At 41.1% G+C, this 14,802-nt stretch overlaps 1 protein-coding gene across 3 annotated transcripts in view; it reads left to right on the top strand.

Moving 5' to 3' along the window:
• The first annotated feature begins 3,455 nt into the window (after window positions 1-3,455).
• The window catches only part of LOC102947825 (putative short-chain dehydrogenase/reductase family 42E member 2), a 36,802-nt gene continuing 25,455 nt past the window's right edge, over window positions 3,456-14,802 (top strand). Inside the window, exons 1-2 of one of the 3 annotated variants that reach the window (XM_027823054.3) lie at window positions 3,456-4,034; window positions 11,687-11,922. In XM_027823054.3, coding sequence (XP_027678855.3) covers window positions 3,818-4,034; window positions 11,687-11,922 — 453 coding nt within the window. In that variant the 5' untranslated portion in view covers window positions 3,456-3,817. Of the gene's footprint in view, window positions 4,035-11,568; window positions 11,923-14,802 lie in introns of those variants that run through there. The other 2 variants (XM_027823055.3, XM_027823056.3) reach the window with 2 other exon arrangements.

Here is a 14,802-nt window from a genome sequence, read left to right as displayed (position 1 = left end):
CAATCAGATTGGGTATAGGGAAAGGGGTAGGTAAAAAGAGAGGGAAGAGAAGGAGAACGAAAAACCTGAGGAGATGTGGTAAAAAGTTGAGGAGAGCAAAAACACGGGGTGGGGGGGGGATAAAACAGGGAGAATGTGAAAGAAAAGAGATTGGAAATAAACATAGCTGGAGAGAGTGACAGAAATGGGGTTAGAAGAAAATTTCCAGGTAATGGGCAGACATAAATTGAAGGTTTAAGCTGCATAAGAGGGAAGCTGGGGGAGGGGGAACAGAGCTGCAGAGCCCAGTGGGAATGAGAGGATGTGGCTGTCATAAGGATTCCCAGATCACCAAATCCAAGCATTCAAAAATCATATCAGTGTCTCATCATAAATTTGGCTTAAAAATAATTAGACTTTTAAAAGAGAATAATTTACCCCTCTGTTTTTGTGAACATTTGGGGTTCACTCATGTCACACTTTCAAGCTTTCTCTGCATCTATGAGGGCTAGAAATGCTATTTTAAATGAAAGCTGGAATTCTTTAAGAAATACACCAAATATCACGAGGCTTGTGATGAAATTGCAAGAGCTCCCAATACTGGGGACCTGCTTCTCCTCTTGACTCAAGCCAAACACTAGCTATGGCCCTATGCGTACAGGTAGGAAATCAATTAAAAGTATTTTCCAAATTACAAAAGGGCTGTCTTTTTATGTAAAAGCTCTTCGTGCTGTTTGTTAATTACACTAAATACTTCATCTTTGAAGCATAGACCCCAAGGACATTCGAGTAACATGAATTCTAGAAACCGAGTGTAAGATGCCCTAGCATACACTTAGCTATATATAATATGCTTTCACTTGACTTCAGTACAGTCCTTTGATGTCTGAGGTTATTTGTTGAGCTGGTCAGCAACTAGCATTCCCAGTTCATGGAATTTGTTTTTGTTCCAAACTGGAATGAAACCTCCAATTTTGAAATTTCCTATGAAACAAAAAATTTTAGAAAAAACATTCAAGTCAATCAAAACATTGTTTCAATTTTTAACCTTTTTTATTTTCCTTTAACATTTTCATTTTTAAAAGTATTTTAATGTAAAAAGTGTGAAAGTCATTTTGAAACAAAAAACTAAATTGATTTATATGGTGAAAACATTCCATTCTGACCCACTGAAATGCTTTTGATTTTTTTTTCTAAAAAATTGTCAAAATTTGCTGCAGAATGTTTCAATTTCAAGGAATCAGCATTTTCCAGGGGAAAAGCATTCCATCAGACAATTTTCAACCAGGTCTAGTTGTCTGAGTTCTTATCCACCCACACATACAAACCCCTGCCTCCAAAAAATTAAAATAATTATTTGGTGGTTGCACCTATTAGATATTTTTCACAATAATTGAATTTTAATAAACTGGGTGTGTTGAAAGCAACAGTTGTCATAAAAATTGTTGACTAGGTCATGGAACACACACGAACAACAATCTCAAATATGATCCAAGTCCATTGTTTTTAAGTAATTAGTTTAAATTATTGTATAACGTTTCAGTGCAATAAAATCACATATTTAATCCAATTTCTCTCACTTGTGGCTTTCATAATAAAGTAAGTATGAACAAAGAATACCTTTTTAAACCTTTCTTCAATCAAAAAGAGAAAAAATGCTGTCTCTAGCTATTGGATTGCTATTGGAAGCTATGTCTACACTTAAAATGCTACAACAGCTAGCTGCCCTGCTGTAGCGCTTCAGCGTAGACACTTACTACAGCGGTGGGAGGGGTACTTCCAGAAGTAAGATTCAGGCACTTCCTCCTTTATCCCTCTTTGCCCCACCCTCTCAATGCTCTTTTCACTCACCTGCTAAAGGAGTATTGTGTCCACAGCCCCTGCTCTCTCACTGAGCCTGAGACATGGTTGGGAATCCCGAAAATGCTTGGACACTAAATGTGGCCTAATTTTCCAAAGCGCGTGGCTCTTTCAGTTGCCATTAACATCACAGGGAGCTGAAGATGCTCGGCAGTTTTGGAAATCAGTCCAATTTGTTTAGGAGCTTTGGGTATGTATTTTTGCAAACCCTGACCATAGGCAAAATGGAACTGAGCTAAGTGAAGATACTTTGTGAGGAACAGAAAAATGTGGAAAATAATGCCTACACACAACTGCTTGAACAGAAAAACAAAGAAAAATAGGTCATCCTTACAGAGCTAATGATTATATTCTGAAGTTAATTCCAGCATATACACAGAGACACTTCAGCCTTATTGCAGGTTAACTCACTCCCAGAAGTGAGAAAGGCTTATTCACAGGCCTGAATTGCCAGGCACCTACAGCCAGTTCAGGCTGATGTGGGTGGTGAATTAACCCTGTCCCACTCTCATAAAAAATACCACCATTGCATAGATGCACGCTCCCCAGCCCCTGTCCCAGATCTGTGATAGCTAAGCCACCTTACCTGGTAGATGCTACATCTGTATCATCCAAATGACTTTTACCTAGTTTATCTGCACACCATCCTCACAGGAAAGAACAATAAATCAGAGCATGCAGTCATCCTCTCACTTGAGGCACCCCAGCTGCATGAACTCCACAACTTCTCTGGAAACTTTATCACTGGGGCGAATATTTAAAAAAATTCGGAGCAAATTTTGTAAGCTGAAAAAAATTCATTACCTGCTACATGGAATGACCCATCTGTCACTTTATAAATATACCTGAGTTTACAAACTCCATAAATGGGTTTTCATTTCTTTTTAATCAACATACAAGCCTAGTTTTGTGCTAAGATGTACCTGACTGGGTGTCATTTTAAGATGTCCTTGTCCACTCTTGGCTATTATTGGACTTAAATTGAAAAGACCAAATGGTCTTGGATACAGGATTCCTGGGTTAGATACCCTGCTTTACCACAGACTCCATGATCTTGGGCAGGTCACTTAAGCCGAAATTTGGCTTTAATTTCTCTATCTCAGTTTCCATTTTTGGAAAATGGGCATCAACTGATGCTTTGATACTTAATCAATTAATACCTGAAAAAGCTGTTTAAAATCCTCTGAAAAAAGCTCTCATACAATCACTTAATCAAGTCCTAATGTAAAAGCATGTGGTCTTAGTTTAAGAATATCGCCTTTTCCCTGTGTGCCATGCACCAGTCTGCTGCTGCACTTCATTGATTCTATGTGCACAAAGGCCCCAATCCTGCAAATACTTAAGCACATGCATTAATTTAATCAATAAGACAACCTGTGTGCTTAAATTTAAGCACCTTTGTAAATGTTTGCAGTATTAGGGTTTGGGACTGTATAAGTCAAGATGAAAGTGTTAAGGCATTTACAGCAACAAATTCTGATCTATAAAGATCTGAAGACTTTTTTTTAACTAGCTACTGCCAGCTCCAGGAATTTTTCATTCATTTTTCACTGTGTATTAACTACATGCAAAACAGTGCTGCAAATCTAAGTACCCTGGGGAAAATACTTCAGCTAGTCTGTGTGTGTTAGATTAGATGAAACCAAAAAAGTCTCATTCAGTTGAGAGGAAGATATATTCTGTGAAGGGTTCATTTTAAAATACTTTTTCTCACTTTTTTTAAATGAGACTATGTGTTTTTCAAAGGGGAATTTAAAATTCCCTATATTTTATTGTTCATAATTCTGCTGCATTCAAAATACACCCATATGAGACATAGCTTTGCTTGTATCATTTATATGTAGAGTTGCAATATAAATGTTATATTCATGCTGCCTGTGGATCTCAACAGTGTATAAGTTAAGACCTTGATTCAGTGAGACCTGTCCCTGTTTAAAAGAGGCTGACAGGCTGCTTCTGGGGAGGGGAGGAGGATGAAATGAGCCCTGCCCTGGCCTGGACTCCAGCCAGATTCCAACTACAGGTTAAAGCATTTCTCTCTTTTGAAATTATGGGGCAATATAAAGAACCTGAGAATACTTGGGAACATCAACATGCTGTTCTAAGGATTCCTGCTATCTTTGTGCTAATAAATATCCTCAGAAGAGAGTTTTCTCCCTCACATTTACAAGGAAGAACTGGGACAACTGCTAACTGTAAGTAGTAAGGTACTTTATAGCTTTTCTGCATCTCTTGTGATCAGGATTGCAGTGGGGAAGCTAAAGATGAACCCACCATATTTGGACTAGTTAGACATAATCCTGAGCATATTTACATTGATCATATACAAGTCTTGAGTGAATCTCTCAAAATAGCCTCTACAAATTGAGAAGAACAGAAAGAGGGATGTAATCAATAATGAAAACAAATTTCTGACTGGGATCTCCATATAGCACTTAAAATGCAGTGAGCATTTTCTAACACTGTCTGATGGTGATGAATGCACAGATGCCAAAAGTGGTTTTAAAAAGAGATTTTATGTAATATCCTGCTTGTGAAAGGAAGTTTCTTGAGGAACTCTCCAGTTCCTTGGGGAACTGTTGCCCCTTTTGATCCAAGCAGCTAGTCAGAGTTTGGGGCCCTGAGGATGTTCCAGCTGGGAAATTGAGCAGCTGGGCAGTTCCTTAGCTGTAGCCTCCCCGTGCAGAGCTGATCACGCCATCTGTATGTACTGCAGCTGGGTGTGTCTCTACCTGTATGTGTGCTGAAGCCTGAGAGAGGGCTTGGCAGGCTGGTCACAGCAGTGCAGTATAAAGGGAGCCCAAGCTGGTGACTCAGGGTAGCTCAGTGGTACCCCAGTGGTACCCCAGTTCCAGGTGTCACCCCGGGGGTAACCACTCTCTCACACACACACAACCTGCTCACAATACCCAGTTGAATGCCCACCCACCTGGTGCTAGCTTCTGGGCTCACTCTATTAAGCTTTGTTTGATGTGTGGCCACTTAACTGTTTCTTACAACTGACTTAAATGGAGGACTCATTCACTCATCAGCTTAAAGAGGTTTTAGCTTGTAACACACCACCTCAAACCTCAGCTTTGTCGATCATCCCAATGAGGCCTAAAGTGGTGAAACATGATAACCCATCCCAAATAGAAAGAAAATAAATAATTTAACAAATTACAGCTGATACAAACTTAACTATTTACATATGTACAGTAAAAAGAAAAGGAGTACTTGTGGCACCTTAGAGACTAACCAATTTATTTGAGCATGAGCTTTCGTGAGCTACAGCTCACTTCATCGGATGCATATGCATCCGATGAAGTGAGCTGTAGCTCACGAAAGCTCATGCTCAAATAAATTGGTTAGTCTCTAAGGTGCCACAAGTACTCCTTTTCTTTTTGCGAATACAGACTAACAGGCTGTTACTCTGAAACCTGTCATATGTACAGTGTCTTTCTCTCAGGGTAGTTTCACACTATCAACATAAAAAAAATTATTCTTTGGGGCTTTTCTCTCCCTGGCTTTCCTTTCAGTGTTCTCCTGAGGCATGTCTATTGTTTCTGTGGAACTTGTTGGCTGTGACAGTTCCTGTCCATTCTGGTCAAGTGAAGGACTGGTTACTGTCACAACTTTCCCAGCATCAGTATCCACAGTCACATGCTCAGATTTGGAGGGCAGCCATGCTGAAATCCCTCCTCCGCTGATATCGCCTTACTTGGTCCTTATGGATAACTTTTTGTCCTGTGACAAAACAGCTGTATCCTGTGCACCTCTTTGCTTTTACTATTGTATAAGGTTCCTCCCAAGGTTTATCCAGCTTAGGGATTCTACTCTTCCTCCACCTAGTATTGTGTCTGTTTCCCCCATATTTGGGGGGAGGGGGGAAAGGGAGGATTAAGTTTGCTTTCAGGCCAGACTTAGGGATGGTCTACAGTAGAGAATTAGATCAACCCAGTTATGTCACTTAATGGTGTGAAACCCACCTGAGCAAAATAGTTAAGCCAGCCTAAGTCCCTGTGTAGACAGCACTAGGTCAACTGAAGAATTCTTCAGTTGACTTAGCTACTGTTTCTTCAGAAGGTGAATTACTATGCCAAAGGGAGAAGTTTCAAGTGTAGACAAGCCCTAAGAGAAATAGGCTTGTGTGTCACCTCTCTGTCTGGGCAGAATGAATAGAATTGTTAAGAAACTGGTTGAAACGGACCCAGATCAATAAGGGGTCCTGAGAGACAATGTAAGCTCCAATGACTCATGAATCATCTCTCAACAGTGGGAAGTGCTGGCCAGGGTGCTTGGGAACTCAGTGTGGCCCTGCCTGGAAACAACCAATAGACATGTCTAACAGGAAATAAAGTATGGGTTCTGGAAGAAGCTGTAGCTTTGACCAGGGCAGATTGGGAGGCTCCCAACAGGCCTAGGTAATAACTAGACCATGCCTGACGTGTATGCAGACTGAGAGGCTCCCAATAGGACTAAGTAATAACTAGACCATGCCTGACAGGTGTATGTCTAACCTGTTCTTAAATACCTCCAATGATGAGATTCCACAATCTTCCTAGGCAATTTATTCCAGAGCTTAATTACCCTGACAGTTAGGAAGTTTTCTTATCTGTTCTCAGGCTCTTCTGGATGGTCTCTCCCCCTACACCTGATCACCATACCCAGTCAAACCCCGCACCCATATAGGGCTAGTTTCCCGGCTGACTCTATTAGGCTTTGTTTTAGGGGTGGCCCCTTATCTGTCTCTTTCAGCTGACTTAAACGGGAGAGACAAAGAAGATGAGGTAATATCTTTTATTGGATCAACTTCTGTTGATGAGAGAGACGAGCTTTCGAGCTACACAGAGCTCTTCGGCTCTTAAATGGGAGACTTATTCACACATCAGTTTAAAGAGGTTTTAATTCAAGCCATAACAAGATTTCACTGAAGTTATAAAGAACCAACTTGCTGCTCTGAAATGAGGTTGTTTGGAATATGTGGTAGGTTTGAAACTAAGGGCAGGTCTACACTTAAAATGCTGCACCAATGCAGCTGTAATGCTGTAGTGCTTAAGTGAAGACACTCCTATGCCGACAGGAAAGCTGCTCCCATCGGTGCAGTTAATCCACCTCCCTGAGAGGCGGTAGCTATGTCAGCGGGAGAGGTTTTCCCATTGACATAGCGCTGTCTACAGGTGGAGCCTGGTAGGCATAACTATAGTACTCAGGGATATGGATTTTTCACACCCCTGAAAGAGGTAGTTATACCGATAATAGTGTAGTGTAGACCTGGCCTAACAGAGATCACCTGGCATGATATAACAACCCAGCTTTCAGTCTGTCCTTGTGGTAGACAAAGGGAAAAGAAAGAGTTTTACCCTGTTTAAAGTTATAAGCAGTGGTGAGCTGGAGCCGGTTTGCACTGGTTCGCGTGAACCGGTTGTTAAATTTTGAAGCCAGTTTAGAACCAGTTGTTAAAGGGGTGGGGAAGCTCAGGCAGGACGGACAGGATGTGGCCCATGGGACCGTCCTGTCCATCCCGCCTGAGCTCTCGGCTGGGGAGGCTCCCATGTGAATTTTTACTGACCCAGCGACACTCCGAGACTTCGGTGGCAGGCCTTGCGCTCGCTCCGGGTCTTCGGCGGCATTTCGGCGGCGGGTTCTTCGGTGCCGCTGAAGACCCGGAGGGACTGAACAACATGCTGCCGAAGACCCAGAGCAAGTGAAGGAACCGGTTCTTGAGCGTCTGGCAGCTCATCACTGGTTATAAGGTAGCTTATTTTCACAATGTACAAATCATGATAGTTCCCCTTTGGGGGGCAAGGGGACTATTTTCTTTTTCCTAATTTTACTTTAGGAGTTTGGGTTGTTTTCAGTTTTGTCTCTATAATATCAGCACATTTTCTCATGATATCCTGGGTGTAAAATCACCATCCAGAGCTTAGAATTTGCACTCTGTTACACCAGTGTTACACTATTGTAACTCCATGGATTCCAGTGACGTGACACTGGTGTTCAGTTGGTGTAACAGAGTGGAAAATCTGCCACATGCTTTCCTGGATTTTAAATTTTAAAAAAAAGATCTTGCCAACCAAAGTCATGACAAGTAAATGAGTCAAAGATAGCAGCAGTAGTTTGTAACTTAACCTACTACAGACCAGATTCTCAAATGCATTCTGGTCTCTTTGTGCCATTCTATAAGCGCTGACTATACTGCAATTGGAGGTGTGACTCCAGTTCACGGAAAGTATGTACTCGCATTCCTAGCCCACGCTGAAGCCAGAGCCACTGCATTTTCACTGCTATTTAGTGAACTAGCTAGATTAAAGCTAGCACTAGTATGCTTATGCAAGCTCCATACCACACCTCTGCTTGCAATGTAGACCTACCCAGAGACAGCATACCCATTTTCTACATCGTGATTGGGAGGTGGCATGGCTGCAGCAATAGCAGGGCAAGACCAACCCTGAATATCAGCGAGCCAGAGCAGATTCTGCAACATTCCCACCAAACCCCTCCAAGGTGACACTCGGCACAGCCTTTATTCGTATCTCCGAGAATCATAAAGTGATGTAGAACACAGTTCTCCTCTCTCACTATTTTTACACTGATGTAATTCAACTGACTTCGATAGAGTTAGTCTGGATTTATATTTGGGTGAATGAGAGGAGAACCTTGCCTGTGACTTCTGGTGAGGTGAATAATCAAAACTAATGAAGTAGGTATTGATGCATGTAATGCAGAAGTCAATATTTACCTCAAGGGACAAGAAATCTTAATAATGCAGCCTTCCTTAAAATGTTTGTTTTTTGTAATTGATATTACTACAGTATTTGCATACTAAAATATAGAGAATACCATGCTCATGTTTCCAATTTTGTCTTGAAAACTAGATAACTTTTAAAAACTTTCACTGTATATTCCCTGAAACAAGAACTCAGGATATGTTATTAGGCTACTTGTCTGTCCATGTCCTCACCACCATGTTCCCTTCACCTTTCATTCTTAGGAAAATACACATTGTTATTGTGCAAGGGCAAGGAATTTTCCACTTTATAAACTCTAGCACATTAAATGAGAATGCGTTGCACCATATTGTATTGGCTTTAATAATTTCAATTACAAATTTACAAGTGTCTCAGTAAGTTTGTTAGACACATTAGGGTTCACTCTCAGGCTTGGTGTACACTAGCAACTTCTGTCGATATAACTACATTGCTCAGAGGTATAGAAAATCCACACCCCGGACCCCGAGCGACAGAATTATACTGACCTAACTCCCAGTGTAATAGCATTATATCAAGGGGAGGGCTTCTTAAGTGAATTACTTACACCCCCAGGAGAAGCTCTCCCATCAGCGTAGGTAGCATCTTCACTAAAGCACTACAGCATTGCAGCTACATTTGATGCAGCTGCATGGCTGCAGCCTTTTAAGTAGACAAGCCCTCAGACTGAAGGATGAATACAAGCAACTCCAATAATAAAAAGAGTTAATACTTAGCACCTACAGCTATCTAGCATGGCACATTTCCAAGCCCTTAAACATCTAATACATCTTAACTCCTTATTTCTAATGAGATCTATCTGTTTATTGATGTGAGAATAGACTCTGTTTCAACATATTGGCATACAGGGTGGATAAAAATCGATAATTTTTTTGTTGAAATTGGATATTTTTTTTATAAAATACTTTTTGAGGAAAAAAACCTAGCTAAAGATAGTTTTAATTAAGATACATTATAGCTCAAAGGTATCTCATCATGGAATAGGGATTATAAATTCTAATTCAATAGTATGAGACAATATATTCGTGTAATGTTTAAGAAACATTTTGTAAATGAGTTCCAATAGTTCATGGATTAGGGACCCAATCATATGGGGTTCCATAGGCTTCTGTATAGATTATTTAGGTTAATCTTTCTATCTACCCAATGGGACTCAGTGCTCAATCTAGAAGATACCATCAGAGATGCTTAGTTTTGCGGTTCTCAGACTGTGGATTTGTGTCTCCAGAGGTAACGTGCTTGTTAACAGCAAAAATGTTTTTAAATAAATAATATAGAGAGGTGAGAAATAACAGACCTCAGCTCTATTGTCCCTCTGCAAATTTGTGTACACTGAGTCAATCCCTGACACCTCTCTAAAAGTACAAAGTTTCAAAAAGTTCAGTGAATAGAAGATTGTTAGGGGCAGAATAGATCTGGACAAGGAGAAGAAGTCTGGAGATAAATGTGAGAAGCGAGGGACATATGCTTGTTTTGTTAAAATATTATATGTTTGCTGTTGAAGAAAAAAATCCAGAATACTTAACATCGTTTTAGTAAAATAAAACAATTTAAATGTCTGTCTGGTGGTGGTCTCCTCCTAATACAGCATGGCAAGAAAATCCACCAAATATTAATGATTAACTTGTTGAACTGGAGATAGTTCACCTCCGAATGACTTCATAAATATCTGCTTCAATTACCTTTGGTAAATGAAATAACCAAACAATCATTCATTTTCTGATATAGCTGTAAAACTAATCTGAAAAGTTTTCAGAATAAATCACTGTTTAAAAATGTATAGTGTGTACCTTCTAAAAATGAAACCTACATCTAAGTTGTGAAAAATATGTATTAAGGTTATAACTACCAACAAGAATGCACTTTTATGTAGAAATTCATGATTAAATCATGATTTAAATCAATTTGATTTAAATCAAATCCATCCTGTTGGCATGACTTTATTTTTAATTTTTACACCGTTTGTGTGTGTGTGGTAGGGAAGAAGCATAATGAAAGTGCTTGTCAAAGAAGCTGGGTGGGTAACTGTGGAGATAAATAGGGTGCCCGAGGCTGACTTAATAAGCTCTAACTTGCAAGTGTAGACAAGGCCTCTGTTAGTGTCGCCTCAGAACAGGCACAGCACAAGCAACAATGCAAACCTCCTGTGCCTGCACCATAACCTGGAGAGACCACCCTAGAAGTAACGGAATTCGTGTAATCTCCTTGCCCATTCAGTTGTGTTGTATCAACCAGGCAAGGTACTAACAATCTTCAACAGGACTTTATTTTCAAAGTGGAAACCTCTTTACCAACTGCTGCTGCACCCTCTGTAGCTTTCTCCCAGCCTCTCAACTCCTCCCCTGTCCTTCCTGTTTCCGGTCCTTTCAGACTCCCAACAGCCAGTGCTCCCAATTCTAATAATTACAAGCAACATCTAAACACCACAAGTTGTCATTCTGCTGAGGTTGCAAAGGTGCCAAGTGCAGTGGTGAATTTTATAATGAGAACAGATGCTAACAGAAACTGGACAGAGATCCCTAAACTCATTTGCACATGCAGTCATTAGATTATAACAACTTTTAATTATTATTATTATTATTAACTGTAAATTTGACACACAATGGAATAAAGTGATATATACAAGCAGTTTGGGACATTCTGTTATAGTCTTTTTGTCTTGATCACATATAAACTCATCCATTTTTTTTTTCTTGTATGCTATACTAATATTTATATAGGACATCAATATATGCAAATATTGTGAACCTTTTCAGGGTACAAAAGTTCCAATAAACTAATTTTTAAAATATTTTATAACTGATAAGCTGTTTTGCAACATTTGCAGAATGCCAGCATTTCTTTTCATTTCACATGAAATTTGTGATGAAAAAGAAAATGACTAACACTGAACATATCAATGAGCATTTATATTGGTTATTCTTTATACTGGGAAATTCTGCAACTAGTATTATGATTTATCTTTATGCCTTCTAAACAGGTTAGATAAAGAAAATCTTTGCAGTCATGAATGGAGTTTTGTAACGTGAAACTTAGTGGAATTATCTGCATGCCAGATCTCTCTGAAGGAATTTTCAAAATGGTCTCTCAATCTGTAGACACGATACAAACCAGTGCTGATGGGGTACTACCCCACTGGAACCAATCATCTGACTGCAGACTGAATGGACAAGCTGGACCACATCTTAAAAGCACAAAGGTATTGGTGACCGGAGGTGGAGGCTACTTTGGGTACAACCTGGGGTGTGCTCTCACCAAATTAGGAATCACTGTTGTTCTTTTCGATATACAAAAGCCTAAATGGGAAGTTCCTAATGGAGCCATGTATTTCCAGGTATGTAAAATTACATTTTAACAACAATCAAATTAAATGAATTGTTCTACTCTTGTGTATAACAGCAAGTTGTCATCTCAGCAGTTTTCATGGAACACAGAACTGTCATAAGTCATGTCAAAGACCTCATTAGAAAATATGTGCAAGATTTTCAGCTGGTGTAAATCAGTGTAGTTCCATCAAAATTAATGGAGCACGGCCAGTTTATACCATCTGAGGATCAGGCTGTCAGAATCCACTAAACAATTTTTTCCCACATTTTAATTAAAAAAAAAAATTGCGGGGGTGTGTGTGTGTTGTATATAGCTATCTATCTATGAACTAATCACGGAAGGGTGACACTCTCATCTAGTGGTTAGAGTAGCAGGTTAGAAGTTGGAATGCCTGGATGGTCTCTTCCTGGCACTGGAACTGCCGTGTGATCTTGCGCAATTCACTTCACCACTCTGTGTGCCTACACTTAAATTACAAACTGGTCAGATCTAATATTATTTATCTGACTCATGGGGTATTGTGAAATGTGTTGACAACTTGAGGTGCAAGATATATTACTTTATTAGCTCTGATAGTAATCTGAGTCACATCTCACCACCCAGCCATAAAACTTTCATATTTTGTTTTTTTTTATCCATCTAGAGGGATATGATCTACCCTAAAACTTTGCAAGGAACTAGCATTGATGTCAATTAAATAGCAAACGTCTAACAGAAACATGTTTAAAATAACCTGTTGGAGACCAGATTTTGTATGTTTTTAATAAACTGCAAAGCTGAGATTTGATGTCTGATCCATTATGAATATGGTAAAATTTAACACTCTTATCTCAGGGTGGCAACATTGCAAATCACTGAACCCTCCCTCTCAGACTTATTAGAATTGGTCCCTGATCCTGCAGCTCTTAGCCCTGGTCTACACTAGGAGTTTAGGTCGAATTTAGCAGCATTAAATCGATTGTAAACCTGCACCCGTCCACACGAAGCCCTTTTTTTTTTTTTTTTTTTTTACTTAAAGGGCTCTTAAAATCAGTTTCCTTACTCCACCCCTGACAAGTGGATTAGCGCTTAAATCGGCCTTGCCAGGTCGAATTTGGGGTACAGTGGACACAATTAGATGGTATTGGCCTCCGGGAGCTATCCCAGAGTGCTCCATTGTGACCGCTCTGGACAGCACTCTCAACTCAGATGCACTGGCCACGTAGACAGGAAAAGGCCCGCGAACTTTTGAATTTCAATTTCCTCTTTGGCCAGCGTGGCAAGCTGCAGGTGACCATGCAGAGCTCATCAGCAGAGGTGACCATGCAGAGCTCATCAGCAGAGGTGAGCATGATGGAGTCCCAGAATCGCAAAAGAGCTCCAGCATGGACTGAACGGGAGGTATGCGATCTGATCGCTGTATGGGGAGAGGAATCCGTGCTATCAGAACTCTGTTCCAGTTTTCGAAATGCCAAAACATTTGTCAAAATCTCCCAGGGCATGAAGGACAGAGGCCATAACAGGGACCCGAAGCAGTGCCGCATGAAACTTAAGGAGCTGAGGCAAGCCTACCAGAGAGGCAAACGGCCGCTCCAGGTCAGAGCCCCAAACATGCCACTCCTATGATGAGCTGCATGCCATTTTAGGGGGTTCAGCCACCACTACCCCAGCCGTGTTGTTTGACTGCTTCAGTGGAGATGGAGGCAACATGGAAGCAGGTTTTGGGGATGAGGAAGATAGCTCACAGCAAGCAAGCAGAGAAACCGGTTTTCCCGACAGCCAGGAACTGTTTCTCACCCTGGACCTGGAGCCAGTACCCCCCGAACCCACCCAAGGCTGCCTCCTGGACCCAGCAGGTGGAGAAGGGACCTCCGGTGAGTGTACCTTTTTAAAATACTATACATGGTTTAAAAGCAAGCAGGTGTAATGATTACTTTGCCCTAGCATTCGTGGCTCTCCTGGATGTACTCTCAGAGCCTTTGCAAAAGGTTTCTGGGGAGGGCAGCCTTATTGAGTCCTCCATGGTAGGACACTTTACCACTCCAGGCCAGTAGCACATACTCAGAAATCATTGTACAACAAAGCACTGCAGTGTATGTTTGCTGGCATTCAAACAACATCCGTTCTTTATCTCCCTGTTATCCTCAGGAGAGTGATATCGTTCATGATCATCTGGTTGAAATAGGATGCTTTTCTTCAGGGGACACTCAGAGGTGCCCGTTCCTGCTGGGCTGTTTGCCTGTGGCTGAACAGAAAAGTTCCCCACTGTTAGCCCTGGGGAGGGGGAAGGGATGAGGGGGTTAGCCACGTGGTGGGGGGGAAGCAAAATGCAACCTTGTAACGAAAGCACATGTGCTATGTATGTAATGTTAACAGCAAGGTTTACCGTGAAAGAGTGTACCCATTCTTCTATAAAAGGTGTCTTTTTTTAAATACCACTGTCCTTTTTTTTTTTTTTTTTTTCTCCACCAGCTGCATGTGTTTCAGTGATCACAGGATCTTCTCCTTCCCAGAGGCTAGTGAAGATTAGAAAGAGAAAAAAACACTCGTGATGAAATGTTCTCTGAGCTCATGCTGTCCGTCCACGCTGACAGAGCACAAACGAATGCATGGAGGCAGACAATGTCAGAGTGCAGGAAAGCACAAAATGACCGGGAGGAGAGGTGGCGGGCTGAAGACAGGGCTGAAGCTCAAATGTAGCGGCAGCGTGATGAGAGGAGGCAGGATTCAATGCTGAGGCTGCTGGAGGATCAAACCAATATGCTCCAGTGTATGGTTGAGCTGCAGCAAAGGCAGCTGGAGCACAGACTGCCGCTACAGCCCCTGTGTAACCAACCACCCTCCTCTAGTAGTTCCATAGCCTCCTCACCCAGATGCCCAAGACTGTGGGGGGGCCCCTCCGGCCACC

Source organism: Chelonia mydas, chromosome 10 (assembly GCF_015237465.2).
Source record: "Chelonia mydas isolate rCheMyd1 chromosome 10, rCheMyd1.pri.v2, whole genome shotgun sequence".
NCBI classification, from domain to species: domain Eukaryota; kingdom Metazoa; phylum Chordata; order Testudines; family Cheloniidae; genus Chelonia; species Chelonia mydas.
The sequence above is the reverse complement of the archived record's forward strand: the minus strand, read 5'-3'. Positions and strand labels throughout refer to the sequence as shown.